Genomic DNA, 14,745 nt, shown 5'->3' on the forward strand with positions numbered 1-14,745 from the left:
ACAAACTCCCTTCTCTCTCACGCTGTGCATCGAGGATGCACTTGCCAGGATACAATGGGTTCAGCACAAAGGGAATTTATCCCAGCTTTCTGGGAAGATGGGGAGGAGAGTCTGGGCCTGGGCAGTGAGCGTGAGCCATCTGCTTGCCTGCAGGAAGCTTTACTTACACACAACTCTGATTTTTAAGAATTAGTTTGCATGAAATGATGGTGTATATTTGCCTTGTCCTTTTTTGTGTCCTCTTTTCTCTCCAGCTTTAAAGTGAAGCAGCCCGTAACTGCTATAGATCAAGCACATCCGAGAGGCGCCTGGTGCCAAGGCCGTAGCTGAACTATAGAGCTGGACACAGCTCTAGTGCTGCAACAAAATTTCAGCTGGCACCGATACATAACATTGGACCTCCAGGATCTTTGAGAGGTTATGGCTGCAAAAGTTTATATTTGGTCTTTAAATTGGTTTTAAACCAGAACCAAATCTAATTTTAAGCCCAAACTGAGGAATATATAAATTTAATTATGTTTCATCTAACAGAAATAGCTTTTCCCCTGTTGTGTTTGTGCAAAAATCTGGTTTTGATTTTTTAAAAGAAAGCTAACTGCGGGAACAAGACAAGGTATTTCAAGTAACGAAGAAACGCAACGTGCTGACACACAGCTTCAAGTTGGTGAGGACACGCACAGCCAGCTTGGCCAGCCCCTTCTTCCTGAAGGTATTGAGCGTTTAGCTACACCTCTTTCATAGAAAAAGAATACCCTCCCCAAACTAAAAATGAGAACATTAAAACATATGACAACTTCACTGCACAAAACCATACTATATATTGTAATAACAAAATGCTTTATTTGGGGGGAATACAAAGAAAAGTGTGACATCCTCAAATTGTTTTAAAAAGGTATTCTTTCTTTGAAAAACGTAACACTCATACAGAAAAGGTGACCTGTGGATAAGCCCTCTCATTTAGCAGTGGGAATTCTTTTTTATTTTACAGCTGAAGTTGGGATTTGAATAATCTATAGCAACAGATTCCAACTTTGTTGATATTTTCTAGTAGGTGGGGGCACAGCCGCCACTCGGCACTGCTCGGGTTTGACAGCCTACGGGAGGCTGAGAACACAACGCCGAGGTGGAGCTTTCACAATTCTCACCCAGGTCGCTTCACAACAAACCACAAGACTTCACCATTACCACAAGAAGACAGCGAGAAAGCCACAAGGTAACTCATCTTCTCTTTTATCTCCAAAGACTTTTCATGCAAGCCCTATGCTTGTGAAATTCTCGTACCGTTCATCCGATTACACCTCGGCACTTCACCAAACATCCCCTTCGCTGGAAGCCAGAACTGCGTTGTGAAAGGCGAAAAACAGATCAAAGGTGAAATACAGTTATTCCCCCAATGCATCTGCTTTCCATACAGTAGTTTCCAAGTAAATCGGGATATGTTTTAAAGACCACAAATTTATATCCATGAGTTACTTCTGCCCTCTCTGAACCTTATGTTGGAATTTAAGTTGTTAGAGTAAGGGACTGGGAAGTTCCTAAAATTGGCGGGTTGTAAAGTAAGCATTTGTATTTTAATCCAGCGTGACAGCTCTTTGCCACAAGTAGTATCCATGCTAAGCCGTAAGATACATCCGTCTTATTGTTTACAGGGGGTTCATGTTGTCTGAAGCGGGAATGGCAAACTCTAAAAGAGCTAACAGTTTTCTTTATTCAGGTTAGACATAACAAATATGTCAGATACAGCAGTTAGTCTAGAAAAATACATTTAAAAAAATCTTCAGCAGACCATGCTCCCTGTAACAAAATCTTTCAAAACCGATTTTACAAATTATTCTACATTAATGTAAAAAGAAAAATCTTAAATTTAGCATCATGGATTCCATCAAACATCTATCTATCAAAACATGAGTTTCACTATTTGTTGATGTTAGAATTCATAATACATATTTCTAATGTATCCTGTACATATTAAATAACCTAAAAGGCTCCTCTTGTAGTGCATTAACAGTTTAGCAAGCACACTCAGTATTTCTCCAGTACCATTTGCATTACAGTTATTTGCCCGCAAATGTAATTAACATCTAAAAGTGCACACAGTTAGGTCCCCCCTCCCTCCCCATAACCTGTTTCCCTGCTGAAACCCAGACATCCACTGGAAACATTATGCTACTGTAGCTAAACTACCTGGGATTAGAAATGTGTGACTAAAGTGTTCTTAAACTATACAGGAACTGAATTATATACAAGAATCCAAAGGACAGCCTGTATTTACATCAAGGAACTTCCACTACCACAGCATTATACCAAGTACTCAACACAGTGTTACAGTTGGTATTTACTTAGGATTTTAGCTTTAAATCAGTATAACACAAAATTTAGCTCTGGAAATACCCTGAAAAAATGAACATGTTTATTAAATATAACTCCTATTATGCCACAAGACAAATATCCATTGCTGGATATTCTTACAAGTTCAGTGTTTGAAATAGTGTGCTGCTCTAGAAAGCCACTACGGAATTCCAGAACGGTTGCTGGGAAAAAAAAGGAAAGAAAGAAAAGAGGGGAGAAAAAAAAAGAAAAGGGGGTGGAGGGGAAGGAAAAAGGACAGCAGGTATCAACTGAGGAATTAGATTTGAGTAACTAAACCAAACTGTTAGCACAAGTTTAAGACAGTCACTGCATGCAGAAACCCCTTGGAAAAGTGTCATACAGATCCGAGCAGGTTCTAATACACAAGCTTAAGATGTAGCTTCGCTGAATTTTTCCATACCAGTTGGTAGGACTTTTCTCTATCAAGAGCAAGATTTTTAAGATTAAATTCCAGATTATCCAGTTTGAGATTAATAGCTTTACTCTCCAATAAATCCAGTGTATGAACCTATATTACATTTTTCCAATGCTACTTTAAAAAAGGCAAACTATAAACTTTTCAATTCACTTTTTACATTGAACTTTTCAAAGAAATCCAAAGTGTTGTCTTTAATTCGTGTTAAAGTGGTCCAACATTTCTCCTGTTTCTCCATTCCCCAAAAGTGCAAAAAACAAGTTGCTGCTTGGTCCACAAACATAATCCATCATGTACAGCAAGAGATTTTCCTTCTGATGGAGTACTGCTGCCAACCCATCACTTCCAGTTTCTACTCGAAGAAAAAATGTCAGCGTCCAAAAATAGAATTCAATTCCAGTAGAATTAATTCTACAATCTGATTCTGGTATACTGTGTGGACTGCTATGTTACCAGTCTCTTTCTCTGGTTTTAATAATGTTGGACCAAAAACTATTGCTACACTTTGATAGGTCATTCGGTTCTTTTCTCCGTTTTCTACAACTCTGAAAGAGAAAAAAAATACACAAAAAGAGACTTATCAGCATTAGAGTAATAGGATGATGGGAAAAAGACACAGTTCAAAGCAAATGACTATTCACAGTATTTGTTTAACAAGTAGTCTTGTTATTAGGACATACAGCTGCTGTGATTCCCCTCTCTGTGGAAAAGTTTTGTTCTGAAATGCTATTCCTGATTCTCTCACAATCCCTCGAACATAAGGACTTCGCAGTAAACATTACAACTATGACACAGACTGTCTAAAGTCTGTTTGGTGCTCTGCAAGCTTGTATAAATACAGACTGATAAATTGTTTCCATCAAGTCCAATACAGGCAAGAAAAATGCAGTGGAAACAGTCACTTAGTACTTCTAATTGGATTATTTAGCTTTAAGGGAGGATCAGCAGTACAAAGCCGTCCCTTCTATCTGCTACTTACCTCTTCAGGTGTCTAAAGAGTACCTGCATAGTGTCCTGATTTGGTTTTGGCAACTGTTTGATTAAATCTTTAACAGCATGAACACGCTGCCTTGGTTCTTGTTCTGCAAAAGGATGAGGTGTAGAAAAAAAAATTCAGTATTTTTGTTTAACGCTTTAGCATAAAATTTAACAGACTGGGAATCAAAAGCAAACGTTTTGCAGTGTTAATATGAGATAAAATAGTGCCACCTCCTGACCAGATCGTGTATTACTGACAGGCAATTTTAGGTAAGACTTACAGACATTCATAACCAAAATATCCTTCTTACTGTCCAAAATAATCACGTGAATTGCACATATTGAGCAGAACTCATACAGAAAGCACACGTGTGTTTTCCAGACTTACTAATTGCATTGACAAAGTCATTGAAGTGATTATAAGTGAACAGCGGCTCCGGCAATTCTCTGAAAAACATCTTTAGAGCTCCTGTGATGACATGTATATCTTCCCATTTACTGTCATTCAAGTCTAGTTTCTCATCTGAGAGAGAAAAATGAATAATTAACCACAGAATCACAGAATGGTAGGGGTTAGAAGGGACCTCTGCAGATCATCTAGTCCAACCCCTCTGCCAAAGCAGGTTTATCTAGAGCAGGTTGCACAGGAAAGCATCCAGGCGGGTTTTGAATGTTAATAATTTAACTATTAAAGCTTTTATTTTTTAATAAACTTAACTACTCTTCTGTACTTATTGCTTTTAAAGCAGTGAAGACTCTTAGTCCACTTCAGCCCGCTCTCTGCTGGAACACAGAGCTGCAGCAGTGTAAAAGGGGATACAGATACAAAGATGGCCAAACTCTGCCTTCCGCACGACACGCAGCTTCCCTACACCAAGGGCATTTTCCAGACAGCAATAGGAGCTGCTGACGTAACACAAAATTTACTGTTAGACACTGTCAATCAGGAAATGAGAGGTCAGATTGTAGCTGGGCTACTGTCCTCTTCCTACTTGCAAGCTGCCTATTGATTCCCACTGAACAAAACACTAAGATACAGCCACACAAAAGGGTTTTATACGCAGCGTATAGCGAAGAGGAGCTAAGCACCCACATCCTAAAAGGCAGCAGCAAATCTCAATAAAAAAGCATTAACTTACAATTTTAGTGCTAGCAGAAGCTTAATGTACTTACTGTTTTTCCCTAAGGTATGAAGTTATTTTGTTTGAAACAATCCCCCCTCTCCGCCCTAGACTCCATTACCACCTTTCTTTAGAATTATGTTCTAGCAGTCTCTATGCTCCACATAAGACCAAACCTCCAGGATGCTAGGTTTTTCAAATAATGGCTATTACACACTAAAATCTGCAATTTTGAAGTAATTTTACTTTGAAGATGACAATAATTTCTCATGAATGACTGCAGTTATGCATTAAGAAAATTTTTTTTGCGGCGCTTTCTATGAACTTCAACAATCTGAAAATATACGCAATTGTAATATAGTTGAAGAAAGCTTACCGTGATTGACTGCAAATCTTAGCTTCTGTATCACTGCAAGATTGCCACTAACTCGGTATAAGCCATCAACATCTAATCCTAAAACAAAGGGATAAATCCATTTTAATACCTTACACATGTATGAATTCTGCAATCATTAGGCTGCCTCTTTATACATCTACTCAACAAAAAGAAAAGAAACCCAGCTTGTAACAAAGAACATTTGGTTCAACAACAACAAAAAAATGATGGGCAGGGCGTATCAGAGGAACTTTGGTTTGCTGACACAGGTTTGGTAAGCGTCAAGCTCAAAATAACCTCTAAAACTTCCTACACAGTAGAACAGCAGTAACGAGGCAAGAGCTCCAAGTTTCCCCAATGAGACTAGGTGTCCCGTCTAAAATGCTCTCGGTGAGTGGGCAGAGGGTATACAGGAGTCCAGCATGCAAGAACCAAGTATTTTGTGGATGTTCAATTTTTTAATGTATGGTTAAGAAAAATCAAATCAAGTCATGCATAGAGAGCATCTCAAAGTTGTCAAGTGACCAGGTTTGCATGGAGAAGGAATGACGTGCATGCACACTCATCACTACCCGACAGCCTACAAAACTAAAATGGGTAGCCCTTGCCTTTACAGTATTGCACACTCAACCAGAAAAGAAGAAAACTGTGTCTCTGTGGTTGGTACTGCAGTTACGCAGAAGTGATTAGGAGGTAAAGAATTTAATTGAAATGCCACTTGAATGCAGCATGTGAGTCAGTGCCACTAAGAAGGGTGAGTGTTGCCAGAATACCTGCATGTCCCTGTAGCTCCTCAAGGAGTTGTCTGATGCAACACAGCACAGTTACCAGCACCATCTGACATATCCCTTTTCCCCATAATCCACTAGTCATTCCTTTACAGAAAGAACTGATTAGAAGTGTATTGGCAGTAGGAAGAAGAGTTGGAGAAGTGGGGAAAAAAAGCTGTTCATTTCTGTCAGCTTCCCCTCAGGTATTTAAAAAAGGAAAACTTCACCACTATCTTCACTGCAATCCTGTCTTTAAAATAAAAAAAGAAATAAAAAAAAAAAAAGAACAAGGCAAAACAACCCCTTTCTCACAAACTGCAGATCACAAACGGAGGAAAGCCTGCTGTTATAAGCAAGGTGGCAGTTTGCTGAACTGGCGTAAGGCAATGGAAGCAGTTTTTTTTCCCCTCCCAGGCCATAAGATAGCAGCATTGAAAAAGAGGACTACAGGTTGCAACAAAATCCTAAATGAAGTTCCCATAGAAGATGCCTTGAAATTAACACATATTCCCCTGTAACACTTACCCTGATTCTCAAGAGAATGTTCTCAGTTTAACAGACTGGTATATATTTGAATGATGATTATGGAGATTCCATAATCCCCTCTCAGTCATCTTTTCCAAGAGACAGGGCAATGACAACAGCAAGAAACAAGCAAGAAAACCAGCATATTCTACAGCCAAGTCAGAAGTCACAACCAGCACATTTTCAACAAAAATGTGGAGATGTCCTTTACATCAGACAACCCAGAACATGACATGTAGCTTTCAAACATATAATTTTCTCAGTTATTAGGTAGGAGAGACTTATTTTCAATGAAAGCAAACAAAAATTGAGTCATATGTGGACACTGATAATCTCCAGAATTGCATAAACCTTCATTTAACAATGTGTGTAACTGGCTGCAGGGCATCAAACCGATAAGACTTCTCTTCCAGCAGTCAATGCATATACAGAGCAGGAACACAACTTTTTCCTAGAAGTTTGCTTCAATGAAGTTTTAATATAAATGATTGTTAGCATGCTTAAACCTTTCAAGAATAAATGGTTGCATTTTGACAGACTCTCTCTTTTCATCTGAAAAAAAAAACCAACTTGATGGTCTGAGCTCTTCTATTACTTCTTGTAATCCCTCTTTCCTTAAAGCCTTGCTGCCAGGAGGCTGTCCCGCCTTCTCCTCCAGCTTGAAATACACTGAAGCAGATCAGTTCTCAGATTTCTCAGATATAAGATTACCTCCCATCTCCCCATTTTGGATCCCACCTACCTCCCCACTCTTGAAAACTCATTGCTAACTGCAGATGCAAGTTTCAGATTATTTTCTCCAAATAAGTGCAGCATTTTAAGAATTAAAACGTTCAGAATTACATAGTGTGGTGAGCAAGAGAGATTCAGAAACAAAAAACTTCAACCATACCATGTTCCTCAACATGCTCAATGCACAGCTTCACGAACTTTGGCACCGTGCTGTTTTCTCTTTGACACAAGCTGGTGAGATTGGAACCAAACACTTGATCTGGAACCAAGTAAAGAGACTGATTTACAGTGGAACAGGACTCAAGTGACAGAACTAGTTCAGGTTAAAACAAACCTCTACAAAGGGCAAAGACTACTGGATACAATTGTCGCAGTATTAAGAGTGGAAAATAGGAAAGTTTTGAAAAGAGCTCTCAGCAGCTCCCAGCAAGAAAAAGCTCCCGGCAAGAGTGAGTGTCAGCAGTTACACAAATGTGAGTCTCCAAGTAAGAATTTTTGCTACTGAAATAATTTTAATCCATTGGGAGATACTTGTAAAAGTCTCATAGCCATTACCGTAATGATAAATTTAATGGATTCAAATGTCCTGTTACACTCCATTCCTGTTTTGAGTTCAAAATACATTTACTGTAATCTTTGTTAAAAATCTGAACTAAACAAAATGAAAGCTTTTGGCATTGCTTGGGGGGAAACCCTGTAAAATTTCATCTTTCATTGCACCTACTGTTTAACTCAGCATTACATATTAATTTACTTTAATGCAGCATCTTTAACTTCTAACATTTTTAAGTTCTGACATGGATTTATAAACGACAGACCTTTATATCACAGAGCTCTGAATGGATGCAAGTATGACTATGCATACGCAACCTGACTGCAAGGTTGGAATCTAAATACAGATACTTATGGGCAAATGTTATTTTGAGTCTTGTTTTCAAAACTACACAATCCAGGGGGGAGTGTCTTCTATCCTAAACTTGAGAAAAACGAAAATCAGCTTGGGCAGAAAACAGGTTTTTGCATTGTCTTAATGTATTTCAGCAACATGTTAACTCCTCTTGTTCAGGTTACGTTATCACCAAAATCTCTCAGACCCATTTCTATGGTTTTCACCAAAGATGCCCAAACAATAGAAGGCCTCCCCTGTTCAGATGCATCAGATGGAAACAGGGTCTTGAGACAGAGAGGCAAAGCTCTTAAAGGGATAAAAGTTGGTTGGTTTTTTTAATCTGTTAAATAAGGTACAAAAGTAGCCATCTTTGCAGTATCTAGTAGATCTTACTTGAAAGCTTACGCAAGAGAGAAACAGCTCTTGCATTTGCATCATCCATAGCATCTAGCCCATTTTTCACATTTAGTAACTTAAGCAGATTCATTAACAACACTTGCATCTGACTAGCACTTTGTGAATTCCAAACAGCACACCAAACCAATTATACAGTATGAAAACTGGCATGTGAAGGTATTATTATTAGCTGTATGCATATAAGACTGGTGCCCCAAAACACCTCAGTCCTGCTGCTACCCACGCGGCCAGCTGCAGAAGCAGAATCAGTAGTAAGGGAGTGAAAAAGCCCACACAGTAGAAAGCCAGGCTAGCATGCAGCTCTAGCAGGTAAAGCAATGCAGATTAGGTAGCACAAGAGAATACTACTGTGTAACAAATTGATTTGCTACAATTGCCTCTGACTTTAATAATTTTCACATATACAGTAATCATATTTTTTCCTCCCATCTTAAAGTAACTTTTGTAATTTTGTTTTTCCCTGTAACAAAACTTTAGCACAGCTACTTCTCTGCTTAGTGCATGCTGTTTCAAGTGGATTGGGGTTTTTTTTCCGTATTTTTTCTGCTCATACTGGTTTTGCCAAGTTTTCCATTTACTATGCTTGTTCTGTAGCAGCAACAAAAGTACACTGGGCTTTTAAATAAAGACTTCTGTATTTTTCATTCATACAGTAAACATAAAACTGTACAGTGCAGATCCAACTTTAAAAGTTTACACCATGCTTTTAAATAAAAACAAACTCTCCATTCCTTAATGTCTTTATTAAAAATCCAATCATCAGCACGCATGTGTACAAATTAAAACTTGGCTTAGCGTTCGTTGTTGCTAATGTCAGAAGTTACGTCACTGAGCCATGACATGACTACTAAGCTGTAAAGCAGAGCAAAACGTCAAAGTCTGGGAATAACGTCTCCTTATCCCAAACAAAATTTTCATCATTTACAGTTAAATTATATTTGCAGATACACAAATATATCAAACGCCACATGCAACAGAAGCACACCTGTTAAAGTACGTAGTTAGGCAAATCACAGTAGGATTTGGTCTGATATTTGCCTATCCATATGCTATTTTGACCCTAGTAAAGCACCACCTACAAGTCCTGCTAAAGCATACAAATAAATAAAGTTTTACAGTGAGTACCAAGTCAATAATTTACACAAACACATTAACTTAAACCTGTGCAAATACTGTTCTCTCAAAGTTTCTACAAGAGCGACCAATGGAAGTATATATTAAATTATCAATTCTTTCATAAGTTTGATTCAAGAGTATCTTTAAGACTCATTGTGAAACAATTTAAAAAATGTATACATTCAAAAAAGCTTGAGGAAAAAAGATGTTTAAATTAAGACTCCTTTAGCCTCATCCTGGTTTGCCTAAATGTGTCATTTCTTATGAGATGGCACATCATTGTCTGCTTCCACTCAGACTAAAATACCTTCGTGAAACAGATGAGCACATGCATTCAGCTCTGTACCCGAAAGACTTCCCTTTCCCTTGTATGCACAAATGATTATCAGCTGTCTGAAGTTTCCAGCTCAGAACGGCAGACCAAACAGATTCTCTAGCTAAGAAGCACTCTGAGTCCAAACAGGCTCTTGAGCCCTCAATTTTCACTGCAGTTCTGCCAGTAAAGAGCTGAAGGAGAGGACATCCTCCGTGAAGTTTAGTGGCCAGTAGCACTGCTCAGAAGAATAATGATCAATCACCAGTTCCACTACACATCCAAGACTTGTTAAACCAGCTATATACATGTGTTCTACCCTAGAACTAGACCATTTTAACTCCATTTGACACACGAACTACCAAAGTCAGCTTTTCAAATTATTTCCTTTGTTAGAAAGGTTCATTTACCCTTAATGTAGCCTTTTTCACGGACAGCTTGTAATGTAGGGCGCCGTGTAAGAAACTTCTTGAGCTTCGTTTTGGTCTTCTTCTGATCTGTGGAATCTATATTGCTAGGTGCTTTCACTGCTGAAAAAGAGAAATGCATTTAGCATGAGTATCCACAGAACGAACACTGCACTTATCTGCCAAGGAACCAACATTTTAAAAAAAAAAAAAAGCTCAAAAACACATAAACCTATGGAAATTTGCAACGCATCCACATTTTTTTTCCTTAACTTTCTGGAACTCCTCATAAATAGCACCCATTTTTCAAACCACCAAGAGACAACCCTGTCACAAAAAACTTGTAAAACCAAATGCTGCCTGTGAAAGCAACTAAATGGTAGCTTACGTATGGAATTGATGTGTTCAGAATATAGCTAAGTTTCAAAACCAGTAGTAGTTTTCGTTAAGTTAACTATTTTGAAAGAAATAAATACTTTCTTGCAATTTACATGTAAGTCGTGGAAGTAAAAGACAGTCTGCCTGATTAATCTATTTCTGTGCATTGGAAGAAATTTCTGTGTCTAAAAGAAATTTAGCTCTAGAATTCTGAAGGTGTAAGTAATTAAAAATGTTTAGATTCCCTAAATAAGTAAATATAACATCATTAGCAAATTAGAAAAATTGCAGTTTAAATTAATAATGAAAATATTTACAGATGCTGTACCACAGACAAAAACCAAGTAACACAATTCAATTAGTTTTGAACACTTAAAAGGACAAGAGAATTCTTATTCAAAATAATTTATGAAAGTCAGAAAAAAAATGTCTAATTGCTTCTGTGCATTTGACAACACCTTGAAAATAATCCATTTGAGCACTGACTATTTTATCCTATTTTTCATGTGTCATAAAGCAGGAGCTAAAGACATTTGGTACTCCTTTTTTTAATTTTTTTTTTTTTTTGAATTACGACTGATAAAACATGGAAGAAAATCTACGATCTAGCACCAAGATGTAGAATGAACTGTATCAAAGCCTTTTTCCAAACTTGAGTAGTTTCATTTCTAGCTGTCCTTTTGAATTCTTCTCTACACATAATACTGAAGATGCAAAAAATAAAAATTGTCATTGCTAAAATCAATTAATGGAAAATTTTCAACTCACAACGAAGTTTCTTAGAGTCTTTATTCTCTTTCTCTTTTTCTTTGTCTTGTTTTTCCACCCCAGGGGAATCTGGTGGTATATCATCCTCTAATGCTTCATCAGACTCTACTACCTATTAGATTTAAGAAGGTATACAGTGATCAGTTTGCCAATTCATGGAACATAGCACTAAACACACACATTTCCTGTAGACAGTTCTACAATATACATTCCTTTCCCTATAATGATATTCAGTTGATTCTTTCCTGAACTCTAGACGCTAAAAATATCTTCAGAGATGACACCATTCTCACTGGCAGAGGGAATAACTTTGAGAAACACTGTTCGATCATAAGACCCAGTAAAGAAGTTTTGCTGGACACTGAACAAAATACAACCAGCTTTTCATGATAACACTTCATTACATCCACTAATAAACAACAGAAACGTGGGTCATTAGTTGGGTTTTTTTCAAATCCAGTAGACAAACATCAGCTATTTCATGGTCTGCTACAGAAGCATCTGATTGATAGAGTCTAAAAAACATTTCTAGAGCATTTATCCTATTTCTGATCTCTGTAATTAAAGTTTTCTTAGTAGAAAACAGAACTACTATTTGGAAAATTACACCACTGTCAAAACATATACTTGGACTCACTCTGAAAAAGTAAATACACCAGTGTCTAAAATTCTTGCCCTGTGTTATTGCTGTCTCACCATATTCTCATTAAAAACAGCCAAGTGAAAATGTAGCTCATATTGTAGGTGGAGGTAGATACCAGAGTCTGTTAAATTGCCCACCTGCAGGCTCATACCTATCTACACACACGACTGCAGACGTATCAGAAAACAGGAAAAGAAACTTCCTCTGCTCTCAGTGCAATATACTCCTTTCCAAAACAAAGTATTTCCTACTTCTGCTGAAGTGAACGTGACTTCTATGCAGTTACAAAAATCCAACTGTACATTGTCTGTTGTTACAAGGAAGGACATTTTAGAAATAAGGCAAGGTTGCGCACCCCAGAGCACTAAAAGAGCAGAAGCATGACTTTATTGACTAAGTTGCACTTTAACTTGAAGGGTAGATGTTAGCTTTAAACACTCACATTCCCTGTTGCTTTTCAAAGGATAGCCTTTTTACACATCAAAGATAAATACATTCAACTGCTCAATTAATGTCCCACTAAGGATCCTTCTGCCACCATTTGGACAGTGCTCCCCTCAAGTGGCCTCAAAGCTTTTTAGGATTGATAAATTTTAAAACCATAAACTACTTTGGAAGAAAAATCACCTGGAATCTAGTTTGCATTATGGAATGGGTCTAATCTAATAACTTCAAAATTTTTGTATGTAAAAAAAAGCAGCCGCATCCTCTGCAGATAGCTATTCCTCTTGTACAGCATATTGTCACAACAGCAGCCTGAAGGAGCAAAGAGACCAGAATCTAATCTGGACCTTCTTTTGAGGAAGATCTTGTCAGGCTAGAACTAGCACCTCTGTCCTGGGAAAGAGACTCACAGCTACTATACCCTAAAGTTCCCAAAATTAAAAGCTTCAGTGCTCCAAATTATCAGGCAGTCTAGTATTTTACTTTTTGAACTTTCCCCTTGTAATCTTAGGTCTCTTGGCTCCCAGCTCCCCACAGTAATACATCACCATTTCCTCCAGAGTGCTGATAAACTACTCTCCCTATTCCACCATTCACTTCCTCAACCTAATGTGTAATACCTCACTCTCATCTCGGCGTATCTCAGCCTTTCCATCTTCATTTATATTTAAGCAGGGAAGAAGCGGCCTCAGTTGTGTTACACGGGGCAGACAGGAGAAAGGTATCGCTGAGTGACTGCCTGGCCTGGTTATTAAGGGTCATGACATTTTCATACCAGGAGAGAGCAGAAGATTATGAGCCTAAACCATGAGCACTCAGAAAGAAACTAAACCATTCATATTAGCCTGTTGCGTTTAGGTGGAAAACGCTATCAGAGCGAAGAGAAATGAATGCCACTAACTGACATCAAGAACAACATAAATGCAGCTTATGGGCAGCAGCCAGGCCTGTAACTATAAAAATTAAGAATACACATGAAGTCAACTTGATATGAAAGGAGTATTTTCTCCAAGATCTCCTCCAACTTCTTCTGAATTCAAAGATAGTAAATCTTGTTTGGCAATATCAAGAGCAAATGCTTGATCACTTTTCTGTTGATTAAATAGCTGGCATTATGCTGTCTGATAAGAAGAGATAATACAGTATTTTGCCAGGCCTTTTAAATTTGCACTTTAAGTGCAGCCTTATTAAGTGAATAGCAGTATCAAATGCTGATTACTGTATGTCATCACTCCCTTGGCTGTCCTCCCCCCTTCACTCCCTCTCTATCTGAACCTTCCAGGTCACTGAGACAGAACAAGTTTTTGGCCACAGAATGAAGCTCATTTCTGAGCTGGAGGTCAGCCCACATCTCCTGGTTCTTAATCCGGTGGACCATCCACCAGGAGCTGCCATATCCTCAGCCTCCTGACTACACTCAAGAAAATTAGGAAATGGAGATGTACATGAAGCACTAGGAGTTATTACATCAATTGTTTTACTAAATAACATTACCTTGAAAATAGAGCCTTCACGATTCAAACACATACCTGATTGTTGATGGTATAGTTAAGAACTTTATACCATTCATTAATAAAGCTGTCATTATCAGATTGAATTAAGAGCTCAGTTCCTTGGCGGGTTTTTAGCTTTAAAGAAATAAAAACAGGTATCATCAGAATTGATAAATACACTAGAATTTGAAAGTGAAATTACCTAAAACAAATTAAACTTCTCCCTGGTATAACTTTTCGATAATATATAGCCACTCAAGAATACTTACCAGTGAAAACAGTAAATTACAGTCTACTTAAAATTTAAAAGCATATCCCATGCAGACATATTAAAAATGGACATTTCTTGCAGGTATTAAGATACGTCTACATTTGAGCAGGAAAGAAATGTAGAAAACTCAACAAAGTTTTTGATTTTAAATTTAGAGAAAAATTCATAAGTCATTAAAGTACATATAATTCTGCATTTAAATAAAATAATTCACCTCAATAACATTCTTTTTGCTGGATTTGTCCTTTGAGGCCCAGTCGATCAACGCCCCTTTGAGATCCACTGTAAATTCTGGCTTAGACTGATTGACACCAAACTT

General features: G+C 37.8%; 1 protein-coding gene across 16 annotated transcripts in view; it reads right to left on the reverse strand.

Moving 5' to 3' along the window:
* Positions 1-818: 818 nt before the first annotated feature.
* Positions 819-14,745, reverse strand: part of ARHGAP12 (Rho GTPase activating protein 12) — an 82,123-nt gene continuing 68,196 nt past the window's right edge. For 10 of the 16 annotated variants that reach the window (XM_054190068.1, XM_054190070.1, XM_054190067.1 and 7 more), the window contains 9 exons: positions 14,641-14,745; positions 14,192-14,290; positions 11,576-11,687; positions 10,433-10,552; positions 7,448-7,546; positions 5,261-5,338; positions 4,152-4,286; positions 3,765-3,867; positions 819-3,330 (listed from right to left, as the gene is read on the reverse strand). In XM_054190068.1, the coding sequence (XP_054046043.1) occupies positions 3,156-3,330; positions 3,765-3,867; positions 4,152-4,286; positions 5,261-5,338; positions 7,448-7,546; positions 10,433-10,552; positions 11,576-11,687; positions 14,192-14,290; positions 14,641-14,745 (1,026 nt within the window). In that variant the 3' untranslated portion in view covers positions 819-3,155. The other 6 variants (XM_054190071.1, XM_054190062.1, XM_054190059.1 and 3 more) reach the window with 4 other exon arrangements.

Source organism: Rissa tridactyla, chromosome 2 (genome assembly GCF_028500815.1).
Source record: "Rissa tridactyla isolate bRisTri1 chromosome 2, bRisTri1.patW.cur.20221130, whole genome shotgun sequence".
NCBI lineage: Eukaryota > Metazoa > Chordata > Aves > Charadriiformes > Laridae > Rissa > Rissa tridactyla.